We start from the raw sequence: 17,175 nt of genomic DNA on the forward strand, positions 1-17,175 counted from the left end.
CCCTAAACAAAAAAATTTTTTTTTATGTTTATTTATTCTTGAGAGAGAGAGACATTCTCACTCTGTCAGCGGGGGAGGGGCAGAACGAGAGAGGGAGACACAGAATCTGAAACAGGCTCCAGGCTCTGAGCTGTCAGCCCAGAGCCCGACGCGGGGCTCGAACTCACCGACCGCGAGATCATGACCTGAGCCGAAGTCGGCCGCTTAACCGACTGAGCCGCCCAGGCGCCCCTAAAAACCTGATTTTAGAGATGGCAGAGAGTTCCCCTTAACATCTTGGTGGAGGTTTGTACGGAGAGAGGAGCTTTCTCTGGGCCTTAAATGAGTCTGAGCTGAAGGTATCCCACCTCTATCCTTCAGTACTTAAAACTTCTCAGTGGAGTCGGTCTCCTAAAAGAAAACACCAATCAGCCAGTTGCTCTTGGTAGATTTTAGCCTTGTTTCTGCTCTGCTTGGTTCGCTTTCTCTTTTGTTCCTTTCTTTAGAGGCAGGTGAAGGTACAGAATTTAGGGATGTGGAGTCCTAACTGGGTTGGAAGTCTGGTTTCTGGCACTTGCCAGCTGTGTGACCTTGTGCAGCTCACTTTACCTCTCTGGGCTCGGTTCCGGATCTCTAACAATGCTCCCTGCCTCACGGAGTCAGTCAGTGCAAAGCGCTGATTTAGCACCGTGGCAGGCCCAGGGTGAACGGCCCTTGCTGTTGGGGCTACTCTGTGCTGGGGGTGTCTGAGAAGGGCCACTGAATGATCTCTAGATGGAGGCTGGCAACATTCGGTTTCTTTATTTCCTGTGCATCGGCCACATTCCATCGAGTCCAGGATTGGCCCTTAGTAGGCCTGCCCGGGGCTTCCTTTTCAATCCCTGTCCCTCCCAGGATTCCATCTGCCACCATACCTTTGTCTCTGTCCCCAGCCAAATCGCTGTCTTTCTGATAACCTCAGACCTACCAACAGCATTCCTCAAACGGAGCAGAGCTGGCAGAAAAAGCCAGCAGCTTCCTGCTCTTTGCCCCAGAAAACATTTCAAGTGATCAAGTGATTGGGGGGGGGGGGGAGGCGGGGAGGAAGCCACAGCTGCTTATGCAACAAGCTTTAATCCTGGGTTAAAATCCACCACGCGCACCAGTGGCACAGTTCATTTCCTCATCGGGTCGTGAAGCTAGTGGCACACGAGATCCACCACAGACATGCCCGTCCCCCCCCAAAGCAGCACCTGCGGAGGCAGACGGCGTTCCCTACGGGATGGTGGCAGAGGGCCGCTGCCCACGCGGCCCGGAGGGACAGCACAGTCTGATTAGCCCCGGCCTCCACCTCTTGTCCCCCACTTGGTCTCCCTGTACGCGTGGGGAGGGGGCCCCTCCCTTGCAGGGAGGCCCAGGCTTGTTGTCCTGAGTGCTGGACCCTCGTCGGGGTGTCCCTCCCTGAGTCTTGGCCTCTCCGGCCTCATACACAACAGCAACAAAATCCCCCTCCCTTTTCACGGAGCCTGGGCCCTGACCCTGCAGTACAGTGTGTTTGGATTCCTGGCTTGTTCCTGTGTGTCTATAGAAGATTCCCAGCCAGGAGGAATTGATGTGCGCGAGGTGGGCATCTGTGGTCCATGTGGGGGGGGCGGGGGGCAGGGAGAGCAGGCGATCGGCGCTGTTTTCTTTGTAGGGACGGACGGTGTGGGACAGGAAAGCCCACCGAGTCCTAATTTTAGGAGGAGACGGGAGACTTTACTGGGCCCTGGTTTTACTTCCTGGCATAGGGCTGCATCACCTCTGGAAGCTTTCTCCAGCCTCTAAAGGATGGTGTTTGTTTAGCTTCTGTTGTTCTAGCTTGGTGTTTGGGGGAAAAAAAAAAAAAAAAAAAATCTTGTTAATGAAGCACCTTGTCTTTGAGGGAAAGAAAAAAAAAAAAAAGCTGCAACCAAGCAAGCATGGACATTTTCAGATCGTTTTGCATTTGCCTTTTCTTTCTCGGGGTACAGACCAACTACAAAGGCAGCCTTCGGGAGGACACAGGCAAAAGACCTCCTGATACTATTGAAATGGATGGAATTATAAGTAGCTCCGAAAAACTAGTTAATATTTTACTGGGGAACAGTGCCAGAGATGGGGGTGGGGGACTGCCAAGAGCAGGGCTGTGTGTGAAATGGCTGTTCCGTCCGCCTTAGGGGACGAAAAGAAGCCGTTCTCTGTGGAAATAAATTTAAGCAAGAATCCTTATAAAGCTCATGGGATGTGTCTGCCCACCGAGGGCCCAGTTCCCCAAGCACATACATACAGGAATGATTGTGGCAGGAAGGGCTAAGCTGTGGGTGTAGGCCTGGCTCATAATGGGGGTTCTTGTTCCCTCGCTGGGCTTGACATCTTTCTTTCTCCCTCTGGATTTAAATGGCTTCTCAGACCGAGAGGCACTGCCTGTGCCCTGGATTCAGAAGGTACACGCCTCCTTGGGAAGCAAAGGCGAGAGACAGCGGCTCACCCTCTCTCTCTCTCTCTCTCTCTTTCTGCATCTGCCGGGAGAGCCGCAGCTGGTATTTTTCCACAGGCCTTTTCTGCGATCTCAGGGCCTAGTTTTTCCCAGCCAGGCCCAGAGTCCGAGAGAGGGTTAATAGGCAGGAAGCTGAAGGCATTGCAGACTAATACGGAAGTCAGATTTTTGTTTAACTGACAGGTTTAGCAGGCCTCAGTGGTGGGGGAGGGGGGCCGGGAGGGGAAGGGAAGTTTGTAGATCTAGGCATGTGGCCTGCTAGAAGCGCATTTGGCTTTTCTTAGGGTAAGGACGGACAGGGGGGCCCGTTGGCATCCTGGCAGGGAGGCAGGAGCCCATTTTGGTTTTCCTTTGAGTCCTGGCCGAGGGGGGCGAGAAGTTAGATTCTCGGCCCGGGAATGGCCGGCTCTCTGGCCTGCTTTTCCAGGAGGCGTTTTGACAATGACTATGCAAACCTGACCATTCTGTTCCCCTCCTCTGCTCAGCAGCCCCGATCCCCTGTCCCCCCCCAGGAGCCAGGGCTGCCCTTTAGCGACTTCTTGGGGGTGGGGTGGGGGGCTCGCCTGTCCTCTTTCCCCCTCAGCTCCTCAGAGGCCTTCCTCCAACCCCTCTTGCTTGCGTGCCCCCTTGGCTGCTTTCCTGGGGCTCCCCACTCCTCGGCTTTGCTTCCCACCCCCCTTCCCCCGCGGGGCGGGGGGAGGAAAACCATCCTGCTGGACTGTTCTAGAAAAGGGCCAGGCTCCCTCCCAGCCGAGAGCCGCTTCTGTGGGGGCAGGTGAGGGTGAGCCGTTTCAGCTCACCCCAAAAACTCCCTTCCCCGTGGCATCCGGGCCTCAGGCTTTGCTGGAGCAGGTCAGGCTGGCTGCACTGGTTTGCTCGTGCCGGGAAACCCAGCCAGGGTGTGGGAGAAGGGCGTCTGGGGGCCCCTTTCCCAAGTTTTTCTTGCTGCAAAAGGCCTAGCTTAGCCTGTCTTTTTCTATGCACAGGATGGCTCTTGGCTCACCAGAGCCTCACAAAGATAATCGCTCAGGAAGTGTTTCAGCCAATCCCGGGCGGCCTTACACTCCGATTTGCCGGGGCAGCCAATCGGGGATGAGCTTTTATTAGGCGGCCAGATCATCAAGCCGAAGTGCCAAACCCTTTTTCTGTGAGAACTAGGAGCCTGTCCTCCATGTTTTATAAGTATTGACATTACACAGTGTTAACAATGCATCCACAGAGGTAAGCTGGACTTTTTAACCATCTTTTCTCCCCCTCCCTCTGAGACATCCGAATTGTGGGCGAGCAGTGTGATTTCTCTGTGGCTGGCCGTGCCACACTCACCCCCACAGCACTTAGGTTAACTTGGAACTGTTTAGAGAGAATTTTTTTGCTTTCTTGGGTCACATGGCTAAGTAGCCATTAGCCATAGCTTGATTTTGCAAACTGGCAAAGGCCTGGCACACCTTTTCTTCCACCAGGACATGGTGTTTCTGGAATAGTTTGAAGCTAGATCCTGGAATGCCAAAAAAGAAGCTTTTTTTTTTTTTTTTTTTTTCCCTTTTTTTTTTTTTTTTTCCGCCGGCCCTATTGCGGGGGGGGCCCCCCTCTCTGGGGGCCCCCCCCCCCCCCCCCCCCGCACTATTGTCTTCTCTTGTGTCACATGCCTGCTGGGGGAAGAAAATGGAAGGTAAGAAGCAGGCTCCTCTCTAAGGAGAGCTCATGGCAGACAGCACAGCAGGCAAGTTTACCTCTCCAAAGAGGTTCTGGGAAGGCTCGAGTAAGTTCTGACAAGAGAGGACGTGTGTTTTAAAAAGAACCAAGCCCTGAGCAGAGCAGTGCTAAGGAGAGCTCCTAGCTCCTGGGGCCTAGGTGGGTGGGAGTGAGTCTCTACATGGTCTTTTCTCTCCCTACAGGGTTTCCTCACTTGAAACTACATTGTTCAGCCTTTTTTCCTGACTTCTGTTGATACAGAGTGTTCTTCTGCAAGCCAGCCTGCAGCCAGCAAATGTTTCTGAAAGTGTTTTCTAGGCTTTGGAGGAAGTTTTTGGAGTAGGGATGGGGATGGGGGGGGGGGGGTGTTAGAGGGGGAGGGAGGTTGGACAACATCCTGCAATAAATCTGTGAGGACTCGTTTCGAATCCCTTAGCTTTCTACTCTTGCATGATTTTCAATGAACTCATGTATCTTTTATCCTTGTTTTCATTTTCCTCTCCCTCTCTTACATTGTATCATCCTCTGTCCTCCTCTGTAATGGAGTGCAGAGGAAATAAAATCATGTCTGTGGCTCATGACAGCATTCCATATTCAGTGGTTGGGTTGTGTTGTTGTTGTGTGTGCGTGTGTTTAATAATCCCATGTAACTGTTTTAAAAAAAAAAAATTCCTTTTTGATCAAGTCCCAAATCTGCCAGCCTGTTCTCTCTTCTTAACTGTGGAAAAATGAGACGGTTGCTTGAACATTTGTTGGGTAAGTAAAGCAAATCCATTTCCTCTGTGACCATGTATAAAGAGTTTGGCGGACGTTTGGGGTCTGTTTGTGACAGAGGGTCTTGGCTACAGCAGTTGGGGGGCTTTTCATTAGCAGGAACCAAAGAAGGGCTTTTTAATGGTGTCTTGATTTTAGGTGACTGTTTGAATTCCACTGTTTTTCCTGATAACCTGCTGCTAGGATTGGAGATCACACTTCCTGTTTACCCTCAGACAGGGGAGAAATGTTCAGTTCATTGTGACTTGGGAGGAGACCTTTAATTGGGATTGTTTGGATATTAGCTAGAACTCTGGGTAGGTGATCTGCTTGTGAAATGTAACAAAAAGTGCTTCTTAGAGGCACAGAGCCTTAAACCTTGGTGAGGCAGCAGCCTGGGGTGGGGGTGGGGGTGGGGGTGGGGGTGGGGGTGGGGGTGGGGGTGGCAGTATTAATGTTTTAGGAGACTTACTTGTAGTGTAAAATCCCACCCACCACCAAACTTGGTTTGATTCAGGACTGCTCACACTGCACAACAGATTTGGCCTTTTCCCCAGCCTGACCCCACACATCTGTATGCTTGCTCGCTTTTACTTAGGATTTATTTCTCACTTCTTACACTTCCCTGATCTCTTAATGCTGCAGCTGGAACTTAAGAGTGAAAAAAGTGGACTGTTTAGCGTTAGCTTCAGAATTTACCCCGAAGTTCAGTACACAGATTTCCCAGCCTGAAGACCAGTCTAGCATGACTGTAAATGCTGGAAATATATTCAATTGTTGTGTGACACCCAACTTTATGGAGTCCGTGATCTTTTTTTTTTTTTTTTCCTTTCAGTTCAGCGTCCAGCCACCCGCCCACCTCCTTGTAGCATCAGTTGGAAAAGGGCTCATTCAATAACGAGAAATGTACCAATTTCTAAGTTAAGGAAAGGCTGTGTAAGGCCAGCTTTTTAGAGTTAAGAAGTGCAGACAGTTAATGATGTTATGCACATAAAACTGAATAGTGCTACCACCCCGCACAAGTAAGTCCAGACACTTAGCTATTTTCTTTGTTCTTATCTTCTGGCTGTAAATGGAAATTACATATTGAGGTTCTTGTGGCCTCCCTAGAAGTAATATCTAATCACAAGACTCCTGGTTTGGTGCCTTCGACGTTTGCATAATGGTGTGTTTGTTGGACTGGAAGAAATCCTGAGGGCAAGGCATTCATCCTCTAAAAGCTCCAAGGTCTGTTTTCAAATGTGCAGCCCCAGCAGGTTCCCGGCCCTGGACCAGGCTGGCCACTTTCCTCTGGTACTGTAGCCACCACCAAGCATGAGTCTGTAAAAAGTTAATTGTTTCCAAAGTAGCTTATTTTCCAGCTTCACTAAGGGGGAAAAAAAGAAATGTCTGCATTGCAGCAGGACTAGGTAGGGACAGCAGTGCTGGCTTACAGAGCAGCCCAATGGGGCTCCTCTCTGCAGCTCTGAACCAATAGACTTGGAGGGAAGGTTACAGATTGACAATTGGAGTGGCCAGACTGAGAACGGGCCTTCTGGAAGTTTCTACCATCTTTGTTCCTTTTAGGAGAAGCTGATCCGCCAAGCTGAAGAGTCTCCTACATTCCATTCCTGGGGCATTCCCTCCCCCTCCCTTGTTCTTTTTCACATCAAGGTAGAGTGATCTTTCTGCCACGGTTATAAATGGTTATAAATTTCAGAGGGAGGTGCGGAACTTGGGTTGTTTTTTTCCTTTTTCCTTCTGCCTCCTCAGTCCCCAAAGAGGACGCACAGCTGCGAGGAACAAACACAGACACACTGGAGCTGATTCTTCTCTCTCTCTCTCTCTCTCTCTCTCTTTTCCTTCAAGACCCTCCAGGATGGATTCACTTTCTGCTTTGGGAAATTAAGTGGCATTCACGTGGGGGAGGGGGAGTGAGTGCTTTTATTAGCTCCAGAAAATGGTCAGTGTTCCGTCTGTAACTAGGAATTAATTATATATAATCACTCAGTAAACTTTCTACAGAGTTTTTCTAATGGCTGCGCAAGAACATAGTTAGCCTGTTGGAGCGGAGTCCGGTTACTTTTATAATTAACAGCCCAAAGATTTGAGTCAGAAAGAAAGAAACAATGGGGCCTCTTGGATTATAAATTAGGGATGAAAACAATGGCTTTTTCTTTCTTTCCTTCTTTCTTTCTTGTAACCCCTTTTCTTTTAAACAAAACATTCCCCCCTTTCTTTCCCTGGGAGAACAGTGGGGAAACTTCTTCAGGTCTTAAATGGGGGGGGCGGGGGGGAACGGGGTCCCTTTTTAAAAAGCCAGGATGACAGTAACCCAGAAAACCCTGGAGGCAAAGGTAGGTTTTTAAAAAGTCCAACCACTTCAAAATGTGTGATCTCTTTGTTTCTTTGGCCTTCTTTTCTCCTCCTCTCCTGTGGCAGAGGCAACATTTGTCAGCCGAGAGGCCCTAGGTCTGGCTTTGCCTCTGTCTGGTTGACCCTGAAAAGAAAGATAACGTGCACAAGTGTCTTCGCCACCCCGCAGCAGAGGTTTAGAAAGGGCATCCGTGTAGAAGTCCTCTCTCTCCTGGTTCTTAAACGCGAAACAAGTGAGGATTCACCCTTGGCTGGGTCGCTGAGGCTGGGCTGCCCTTCCCCCCACTCCCCACTCTCCTTACAGATAAACAAGCAGGCGGGAGCCATGTCAGCACGCAGCTAAGCGTCGCCGCTAGGCTGTCCCTCCTCATCAAGATTACCTACCTACCGGCCGGCGAGGAGCCAACCACCCGTCCTTGCCCCGGCACAGCCTTGGGCACCAGGCCCACCTTTCTCCCCTGGAGCTACAAAGCAGTCACCTTGAAACTCCCCACTCAGCACCAGAGTTGCGAGGCCAATTCTCAGACCTGCAACAGTAAATTTACATTATCCACTATGAGGCTGTTCGTTCGGCCTCTGAAAGCGGGTTTTGCAAAACCCATTGTTAATTTTCAGGGCTCTGTTGGGGGTGGACAAAAATCCGATGTGTGAGTATCCCGTGCATTGGCTAAGGGCACTGTTTGTCGTTTTGCTCTGCAGACTCAGATTGTCTTTCCTGGAGGTTAACTGTCTTAGGACTGGCTGGGGATTTGGTGGCCGTTTTCAGGCTTATTAAACAGCCTTTTTATTTTACCTTGGCCTCAGACAGGGGTGTGGCCCTTTGGCTTGGCTTTTCAGGTGACTGCTGTCCTTGAAACACTTTCATTTAACCTAGCTCCTTTTTGGTAGGGATGCAAAGCTGGTTTGTGATGTATCCAGAAGGGGGAATGGGCTTCCTCCCCCCCCCTCCCCAGCTTGCTCCCTTTTAGCATTTTTGCATTTGTACGGACACCTGTCTGTCGGCAGTTGACGGCTCCTTAGGGCTGCGTCATTCCTAACCTCCCACCCACCTAATTTGAGGGCCAGGGGGCCTCACCTCAGAGCCTCATGTTTGGAGGCTCAGGCTCTAAAAGGAAAGGGTTTTCCTTAGGAACCTGTGACTTCACAAACTCCCCCTGTCATTGCAGATTTTTTTTTTAAGCTTCTAAACGTTGGGTTGTTGGTGTCCTTTGGTTGAGCTTTTCCTAGTTCAGATATTTAGGAAGGTGGCTTTGAAACTAGCAGGGCTGCTTAAACAGGAGCTACAGCTATTGAACAAACTGCTACCATTTTAGCTTCAATACAGGAATGAGGCAGTGTTGCAAGACGCCATTTTAAGAATCCTGCATAAATAGCTTAGCTACCGATGACTCTGCCTGTTTTAGGTGAGTGCTTATATAAATAAAGCTGCTCTGCTAACCATTCCCTCCCCCCCCAATTTAAAAAAAAAATTAATTGCAGATTTAGGGAAGCATGGTTTTCTTATTTTGATGTTCACATTTTGTGATCTAGAAGAGGAAGATGTTGTGTCTTGGGGATTACATTTTTCTTACAGCCTGGACCAGTTTGGGATTTTGAATGAAAGTAAAAACCTAAAGGAAAAGCCCTTCCGAATGATGCATGATTCTTGAATTGCTGTGCGATGATCCCCATCTGTAGAACCAGAGTCTTGTGCATGCTGGTTATATATTCTAGATGGGTTAGATATTCTTGGTTAAAAGTCAAATAGTAGGGGCACTTGGGGAAAAGAAAGATCTGGGCATTGTGTATCCAGGCTTTTTTTTTTTTTTTTTTTTTTCCTGTCAAAACTAGATGTTTGCTCTTTTTCTTTGTGGAGGGGATGGCATTCCTGGGAATTACGGACCAGCCTTGAGTCCTCAGAATTAATAATCAGAAGGCTTAAAACATCCTGGAGGTTCAGCGCTTCATATTCAACTTTTTAATTCCTCTTTTCCAGTGCATGCAGGTTAAGAAGTCAGCCGAGGTTTTCTTGCTCAGGCACTGGGGGAGAAATCTTTTATTCTTTCTGGGACCGGATGGGAAAGTCTTGGTTGTATTTGCAGAAGCTGCTGCTGTTTCTTCTTTAATTGCCTGAAATGTACCAGTTTGTGAAATCCACAGGCAAGTGACTTAGGGTAAATGTGAGCGAAAGAGGTGGTAACGGTGGGAACATATATGTCCTATACAACTAGTTGATGGTGTATTTTCCTGTTGGGGTGAAAGGCTGTAGTTTGGGTTTTCAGCTAATTTTTTACCCTTTTCTTTAGCTGGCCCCCTGCCTCCTCAGTGGACCTTAAAAAAAAAAAAAAAGTAATGTCAGTTTTAAACAAGGACTTGTTGTTCCATTGTTTTTGATTTAAATAATCGGGGTTGCTGGAAGCTAGCAGATAGGAAAGATGCTGTATATTTTTTAAGACTTTCATGTGTTAATGACAAGAGTTCAAAGTCTTTTCTCCGGGCGCAGCTGGCTTTTCTTTTTAACAATTAGTATTTGACTTTTTTTTTTTCTCCTCCAAATGACTGAACAGTTTTTAACCTAAATTGACCACGGTCTGGGGGGGGGGCATTCAGACAGGTACAGAGCTTTTGATGTAATATTCATAATTTTCCCCCTAACAACATACTGGTGCTTAACACTAAACCAAAAAAAAAAATAAATAAATAAATAAAATAACAAAACAAAACAGAACAACAACCAAGAAAACTGAGATCAGTGGTGTAGAAAAAAGGAAGTCCCTTTAGATGTGGCTATTCAAAATGACTCATTTTGCATTCTGGTCTTTGCTCTTGTAAATGAAGTTTTTTCCCTTTTAACGCATAGACACTGCAATTTCCTTTAGTCAAATGCAAGTTATTGTATGTCTGTGTGCGTGCAAGTGCGTGCACGGGCTCCCTTTGAAAGGGTGGCTTGCTGATCTGCGAAAAAGATGGGTTTTCTGAAATCATGCTTAAAATCCTTGGCTGAAGCTGGTGGTGCTACTGGTAAAGTGGGGTGATTATGGTGCCCACTGGTAATACTTGGAAAGATCAAGATAAAACAACTTCACCCCCCCCCCCCCCCTTCTGCAGCAGCAAATAGCCACCACATAACTAGTTTGCATTTTCCTAGCTTCTCAGCAGCATCCCTGCCTGAAGTACTCTGCGCCTCTGGGCTGTAGGAGGCCAAATAATTGTTCTCTTGAATGCAGTCCCTCCTCCATGATCAATACACCTTTGAATGTTTTCATCACCGCCGAAATCCTTCAAGTGGGTTTTGGGGGCTCTATTCTGCATAATCGTTTTCTCACTGTACGTTTTGGTTGGATCCCAGCTGAGTGTTTTCTCTGTCACTCAAAATAGGAGATCAGTGGCAGTAAGTTTAGGATTTCACATACTTCATGCTAGAGAGGGAAACAGATTCTAGTTGCTAGAAAGATCAAGGTTGCTGTTTGTTCTCTTTGGGTTGATCAGCTCAACTCAGATCATCTCTGAGAGCTGCTCTGGGTGTTTTACGCAAATGTATTTCCAGGCACCCCAAGCAAGAAACTGTCAGCAGTATCCATTTGGACAATATGTGTGTGGTTGCAGGCAGAGTGTCTGTGTTTCCTCCCTGTTGAGAATGTCCGTCTCTGAAGTTGGGAGTAAAAAAGTAAACGTGCTGAAATCACCTTCCACAAATCACCCTGGAATATTGCATGTTAGTGAAGTGTTTACATTGAAGAGTCTGTTTCTGATGGAAACCGTTTGTGACAACATGTCCGTTGTTTCTTTGGTGAATATGTGTCGCGGGCTTTCTCTGCAGATGCTATAAGTGAAATTGTTAATAGGGTTCCGTATCAGTGAGCAAAGTGTGTTAATATTCCAACCAATTTTAAACTACCTCTCTTTATTCTCTCTGCTGGGACTAGTTAAGTTTGAGGTGTGCAAGTTCTTCTAATTTTATTCTGGGCCATAATTTCTTCTTTCTGTCTGGTTCTTATCCTGAACCCTCTTCCCTTATCAGACATGGCATTTCTGTTGATCCTGAGGTTCCAGGCCATTTTGGACTCCCCTTTTGTCCCGTCACCGATCCTTCCTCTCTCACTCAGCCTTCCCCTCCAGTCCTGGCTTTGAGTCTTCCAAATGGAAAATTCCAGCCATGTCAATTGGTGATGCACCCATTTCTTCATGGTGAACCACAGACTGATGGGATTGCAGCTAAAGTACTTGCTCGGATTCTTATCACTTCATGGTCACCCTGAGTGCTTGGGAAGTTCCAGCACCTCAACATTTTGCATCTACTAAAGCAGAACTCTACTGGCTTGCCTGGGAGAGGTGTGTGTGTATGCGTGTGTGTGTGTGTGTGTGTGTGTGTGTGTGTGTGTGTGTGTGTGGTTCCGGAACACATGAAATGCTCTGCACTCTGTTCAACAGGAGTTCCAGCCGAGAGAGTGAGAGAAGAGTCTGGTAGACCTTCCCAGCCAAGGGGACTGCTCCCCCCCAACCCCCAACTCAGCCTGTCTTTCAAATAATCCTTCCTCATTCCACTTTTGTGGTGGGGGATAATTAGTCACAGCTCAAGAGTGCTGAATGCTTTCTCTGAGCCATGCCTGCTACTGAGAGGAAACATCCAGGGGATGGGAGTGTGGGTACCCCAAGCCTAATTCCTGGGACAAATGCTAGTGGTTTGAATGAATGTTTTGAGACCAGGCCTTTTGCTTCTAACCTGGGCATATTTTTTCACTTTGCAATTTCACCTATATATTTTTTTCACGTTCCTGCCTCATCGAGAAATCCTAAGATTTAGCCGAGAGGTCTGTGTAATGCTCCCTGCCTTGCAGAATTCAGAGATCAGAACTCAGGGTACCCTGTGAACCACCTCTAACCTGAACCCAGTGTTAACAACAAGAAACTTGTTTACTTGTTGGCTGGGTTCTCATTGGCCCTCAGGGGCAGATTGTAATTGTGTGTCTAAAAAAAAAAAAAAAAAAAAGCCCTTTTTTTTTTTTTTTTTTTGCATCCCCCAACAGCATGACAACTGGAATAGTAATTTGACTTAAAAAAAGAACAACCTAGTGGTTTGAAAAACCCCTTTAGGAGTCTTAACACTTTTGTTTGAAATCCGACGTGGGTTTCTTCCCCCCCACCCCCCAGCCCTGCATAAGGATGGGGGATTGGCTTAAATGTGGGTTTGTTGTTAGAACTTCTAAATAGCCGCCCCCATGGGGCAAGTTCTCAGTCTACCTAAACGTGAACCTAATTTGCTCTGTTTCAGCTTGGCTGAAGAGGAAATAAAAACAGAACAGGAGGTGGTAGAGGGCATGGATATCTCTACTCGCTCCAAAGGTGAGTAAAAATCTTGTATTATCTATTCCAGAGCAGAGGAGGAAATTGGAATTTCTTTTTCTAGTTGTTGTAGTGCAGCGAAGTGTGGCTTTCGGATCCGAGGCTGTAACACTCCTCTGATTTTGAGAGGAGGAACCTTTGATGGATGGACCTAATTTGTGGAGAATTCCCCTCGTTTTGATTCCCTTTCCCTTGTGTGTCTGTATAGGTAAACCGACCTGTCCCAACAGTAAATTTTATGTGTGTGTCATGACTGAGGGGGAGGGGCTGGCTCCTCTCTGCAGGGTGACTTTCAGGAATTCAGAATTTAAATAAAGCATGTTCTAGAAGCAATGGGAGTACCCAGCTGCTGCTGGGTTTCTGATTTTAATAACAGGCCTCTTTGGAATCACAGAAGTGAAACAGAGTTGGCCCACTTCATTGAAAAACGGTGGTCTTGGTTAGAGATACAGAGGAAATGTAGGACTTTCTGGAATGCTGGGGCCAACCTTTGCATTTAGGACAAAATTTAGCAAATTGGAGCAACCTTGGGTTTATGTTTTAATTCAGAGTCCTGCATTAGACTCTTCAAAATCTTCTAATTGTGAGATTGGTGCTTTTCATTTGGTCTGTGTGAGATTGTACAAGGCTTCCCAGAAGAAAGTAGTTATTCACTTTTGCCTTCAGGGTGTTTTTACGAATGAGCTACTGCGATGTTTTCCACATCTTTGATTGATGAAAATGCTAATCTACAAACTTAATGGTTGTACCAAGGTGGTGTTATTCCTTCAACAAGTCATTGAATGTCTGCTCTGAGCTGAGGGTTATAGGGGAGGTGAGAAAGGCTGGAGAGGTTATTGCAGACTGCCAGGAAGATTCTAGATCTTTCTAGACTCCAGCTAGGGAGCATAAGAGGAAGTGGCTCCCTAGAGGCACCTGAAAATCAAAGCTTATTTTTATAAGATACCCCTGTCATTTTGGGCAAAATGAGGGTCAGATAGTGACTCTGGAAGTGGAAGCTGGCCGTTGTTGGGGCTATGCCTGACAGATGGGGGGGCCCAGCATGGTTCAGGGGTGGGGATGGTGAGGAGGCCAGGCTGCTTGAGTGTGCCTGGGGGTTGGAGCAGACCCAGGATTTTGGGAGGTTGGGCCTAGTCTGCGGGGCCCTTCATCAACCCCCTCAACCCCCTGCCATCCCTGTCCTGGGCTAGCAGCACCTATAATGGTATGGAGAACTATGGGGGAGTTTTGAGCAAGTTTTCAGAACTTTCCTGAAGAGGTGTTTTGAGACGGTTGTTGATGAGGGAGCCTCTCCCAGTTCCCTTGTGGTCAGAATGGAATGTGTGGAGAAAGCCCAGAGAATGGGTCCGGGTAGGGTGGGGGGTGGGGTGGGTCAGGGTGGGGGGTGACTTTGTCCTCACTAAGCTCTTCACCTGCACAGTTTTCATTCTTTGTGCCTCCACGTTCTTATCTTTATTTATTTATTAAAAACAATTTTTGTATGTTTATTTTAGAGAGAGAGAGACAGAGCATGAGCGGGGGGCGGGGGGGGGGAGGGGCAGAGAGAGAGAGGGAGACACAGAATCCTAAGCAGGCTCCAGGCTCTGAGCTGTGAGCACAGAGCCCGACGTGGGGCTTGAACTCATGAACCGTGAGATCATGACCTGAGCCAAAGTCGGATGCTTAACCGACTGAGCTACCCAGGCACCCCCACATTCTTATCTTTAAAATGGGATGTTGGATAAGATTCTGAGATTCCTTCCACCTTGGGCATTTCTTGTAGAAATAATGCTTACTGACAGTTTGTACCAGGAGTCTTTTCTTGTTGAGCTTTCTTCCAGTCCCCTGAGGAGGTGGGAAGTGTTGTTCCCACTTTGCAGATGAGGACACTGAGGCTCTGAATGACAGCATCTCACAGGGAGAAAATGTAGGATGTGGTCGAACCGAGGCGGGGCTCTGCCACCAAGGAGGCTCTTTCTCCCTGGACGCTCCATGCCTGGAATGTCCCATAGCCTCGTTGTGGAGACTTTTCCAAAAGCGTCAGACTTGGGGATCGTCAGCCTGGCTGGGAGGCTCACTTTGCTCAGGACTCCCCACCCCTTACCTTCTTTACAGATCTCCTGGGGGCTCCCACATCTTCACCAGGTTGCGTCTCCAATGACTGTGGCGCCTGAAGTGGTCACTGTGGGGTGACCACTGTCCTTTGATCTCATTGTCCCTGCAGCAGCTAGGGCGCTCTTGGAAAACAGGTCAGATCTTGCTCATCTTGCTAACTCCTTCCACTGACCTCCCAGTGCCCCCAGGCTCCAGTCGGAGGTCGCCATGACCTACCTACCTGGGTCAGGCCACCTGCCTTCTTGAATCCTAGGACTTTCTGTTGCCCTCTACCATTTCTCTCCCTGACTCTGTTTGAGCAGCCCTGCCTCCTTCCCCTCCGGTCCCTCTTGGGGCCCTGTGTGTCCCATGTCCTTCACTGGGAACATGCTACTCTGGGCCTTGCTGGCTATTTCTCATCTCTCAGATTGATCTCAGACGTCCTTTCCCGGAGGCCTTCGGGGTTTATCCAGTTCAGAGGAGCCATTCCATCATTTTCTGTTATATTTTTAAAAGTGGTGTCTAATTTTAGAGCAGTTTTAGATTTCCGGAAAGTTGGGAAGACAGCGACAAGTGTTCCCGTGTCACCCCTCCTACTCCCCACACGCATACCTGCACACGCACCCAGAAAGCTTTTCCCCATTATTAACATCATACGTCAGCATGGTGCATTTGGCACAGTTAATGAATCTGTAAGTTTGTACTTTGTTTGGCTTCCCTTGGTTTTTCTGTGGACGTCGCTTTCCTGTTCTGAGATCCCACCCAGTAAACCAGGTTATGTGTAGTTATCGTGGCTCCTGGTCTCCTCCTGGCTGTCCCAGTTTCTCAGACTTTCCTTGTTTTTGATGACCTTGATGGTTTTGAGGAGTACTGCTCAGGTATTTTGTGGACTGCCCCTCGATTGGGATTTATCTGATGTTTCCCCTATAACTAGACTCTGGTGGGCTGGATTGCAAGCTTTGGGGGAGGAGGACCACAGAGTGAAGTACTATTTTCATCACATCACATCACATCAAGGGTACATGTTACCGATGTGGTTTCTGGCTGGTGTCGTTGATCTTGGCCACCTGGCTGAGGTCAGGTTTGTTAGCTCACCACCCTCTTGTGCTATACTCTTTATTAATGAAATCATGAAGCCCACCCACACCTAGTGGGTGGTGAGTATACTCTACCTCCTTGAGGCCAGAGCATGTACACAAATTATTTGGAATTCTGTATGAGAGTTATTTGTTACTTCCCAGTTTTTTGTTACTCAGTCATTTATCACAGCATGGACTCAATTATTATTGCTATTTAAAAAAAATTTCCTTATTTATTATTTTTCCTAAAAGTTTATTTATCTTGAGAGAGAGGGAGAGAGAGAATGTGAGAGTGAGTCAGGGAGGGCCAGAGAGGGAGAGAGAGAATCCCAGGCAGGTTCCGCAGTGGCAGCGCAGAGCCCAGTGTGGGGCTCGAACTCATCAACCGTGGGATCGTGACCTGAGCCGAAGTCAAGAGTCGGACGCTTAACCAAATGAGCCACCCAGGGGCCCCTAAAATTTATTTATTTTTGAGAAATACATGGAGAACGAGAGGGAGCACAAGCGGGGGCGGGGGTGGTGGTGCAGGCAGAGAGAGGGAGAGTGAGAATCCCAGGTAGGTTCTGCACTGGGACTTGGGACTTGATCTCACAAATAACGAGATCATGACCTCAGCCGAAATCCAGAGTGGGACGCTTAATGGACTCAGCCACCCAGACGTCGGTGGACTCGTTTATTTTAAACCTTGGGTTGTAGTCCGATACTTCTTAGTTATTTTGTTGATCAAGATGTTCTAGCTTTAGGAGGTGTCTGGCTGGTGCAGTTGGTGGAGCGTGCAACTCTTGATCTCGGGGTTGTGAGTTCAAGCCCCACCGTGGGTGTAGAGATTATTTAAAAATAAAATCTTAAAAAAAAAAAAAAAAAAGGTTCCAGCTTTGGCCATTGAGCACTCTTTCAGGTGATGCCTGTGTCCCTTTGACATCAGTGGGGTTTGTTTGATTGACTGAACCCTTAATTACTTTTGGCCACTACAAGATGCGCTAGGCTCATCTTGTATATTTCCGCCTCGTCCCTAGAGTTAGCCATTTCCCCAGGGCACTCTGGTTCCTTTTATTGGAGAGTAGCATTGGAAACCAAGCTCTGGGTCCTCAGTGTGCTTGTTGCTATGGAGATGTCTTTTTTTGTCTTTTTTTGGTCCTCTCGGCCAACAGAGCAAGGAGACCGTGTATGCTGACCCGTATGTATACACACATCTATGAAGATTTCCCTCTGTGTCTATGTTAAACTAAACATGAGTTTGTACGCTTGTCTCAAATTGTGATCCATGACCACGTGGATCATTGCAAACTTCTCCCCTCTTGTCTATAACTTTTTCACTCCCGTACTGAGAAAGCTGTCCCTCACCATCTGCCATTTGGTTACTATTTTCTGGTACATTTTAACGTTTATTTATTTTTTTGGGACAGAGAGAGACAGAGCATGAAC

General features: G+C 47.7%; 1 protein-coding gene across 22 annotated transcripts in view; it reads left to right on the plus strand.

The window, feature by feature from the left end:
* Window positions 1-1,558: 1,558 nt before the first annotated feature.
* ZMYND8 (zinc finger MYND-type containing 8) overlaps window positions 1,559-17,175 on the plus strand; it is a 125,718-nt gene continuing 110,101 nt past the window's right edge. For 4 of the 22 annotated variants that reach the window (XM_040446840.1, XM_040446836.1, XM_040446850.1 and 1 more), the window contains exons 1-3: window positions 2,746-2,761; window positions 3,463-3,697; window positions 12,528-12,598. In XM_040446840.1, the coding sequence (XP_040302774.1) occupies window positions 3,684-3,697; window positions 12,528-12,598 (85 nt within the window). In that variant the 5' untranslated portion in view covers window positions 2,746-2,761; window positions 3,463-3,683. The other 18 variants (XM_040446834.1, XM_040446833.1, XM_040446839.1 and 15 more) reach the window with 12 other exon arrangements.

The sequence above is a fragment of the Herpailurus yagouaroundi genome, unplaced genomic scaffold (assembly GCF_014898765.1).
Source record: "Herpailurus yagouaroundi ecotype Mexico unplaced genomic scaffold, PumYag 196, whole genome shotgun sequence".
Lineage (NCBI taxonomy): Eukaryota > Metazoa > Chordata > Mammalia > Carnivora > Felidae > Herpailurus > Herpailurus yagouaroundi.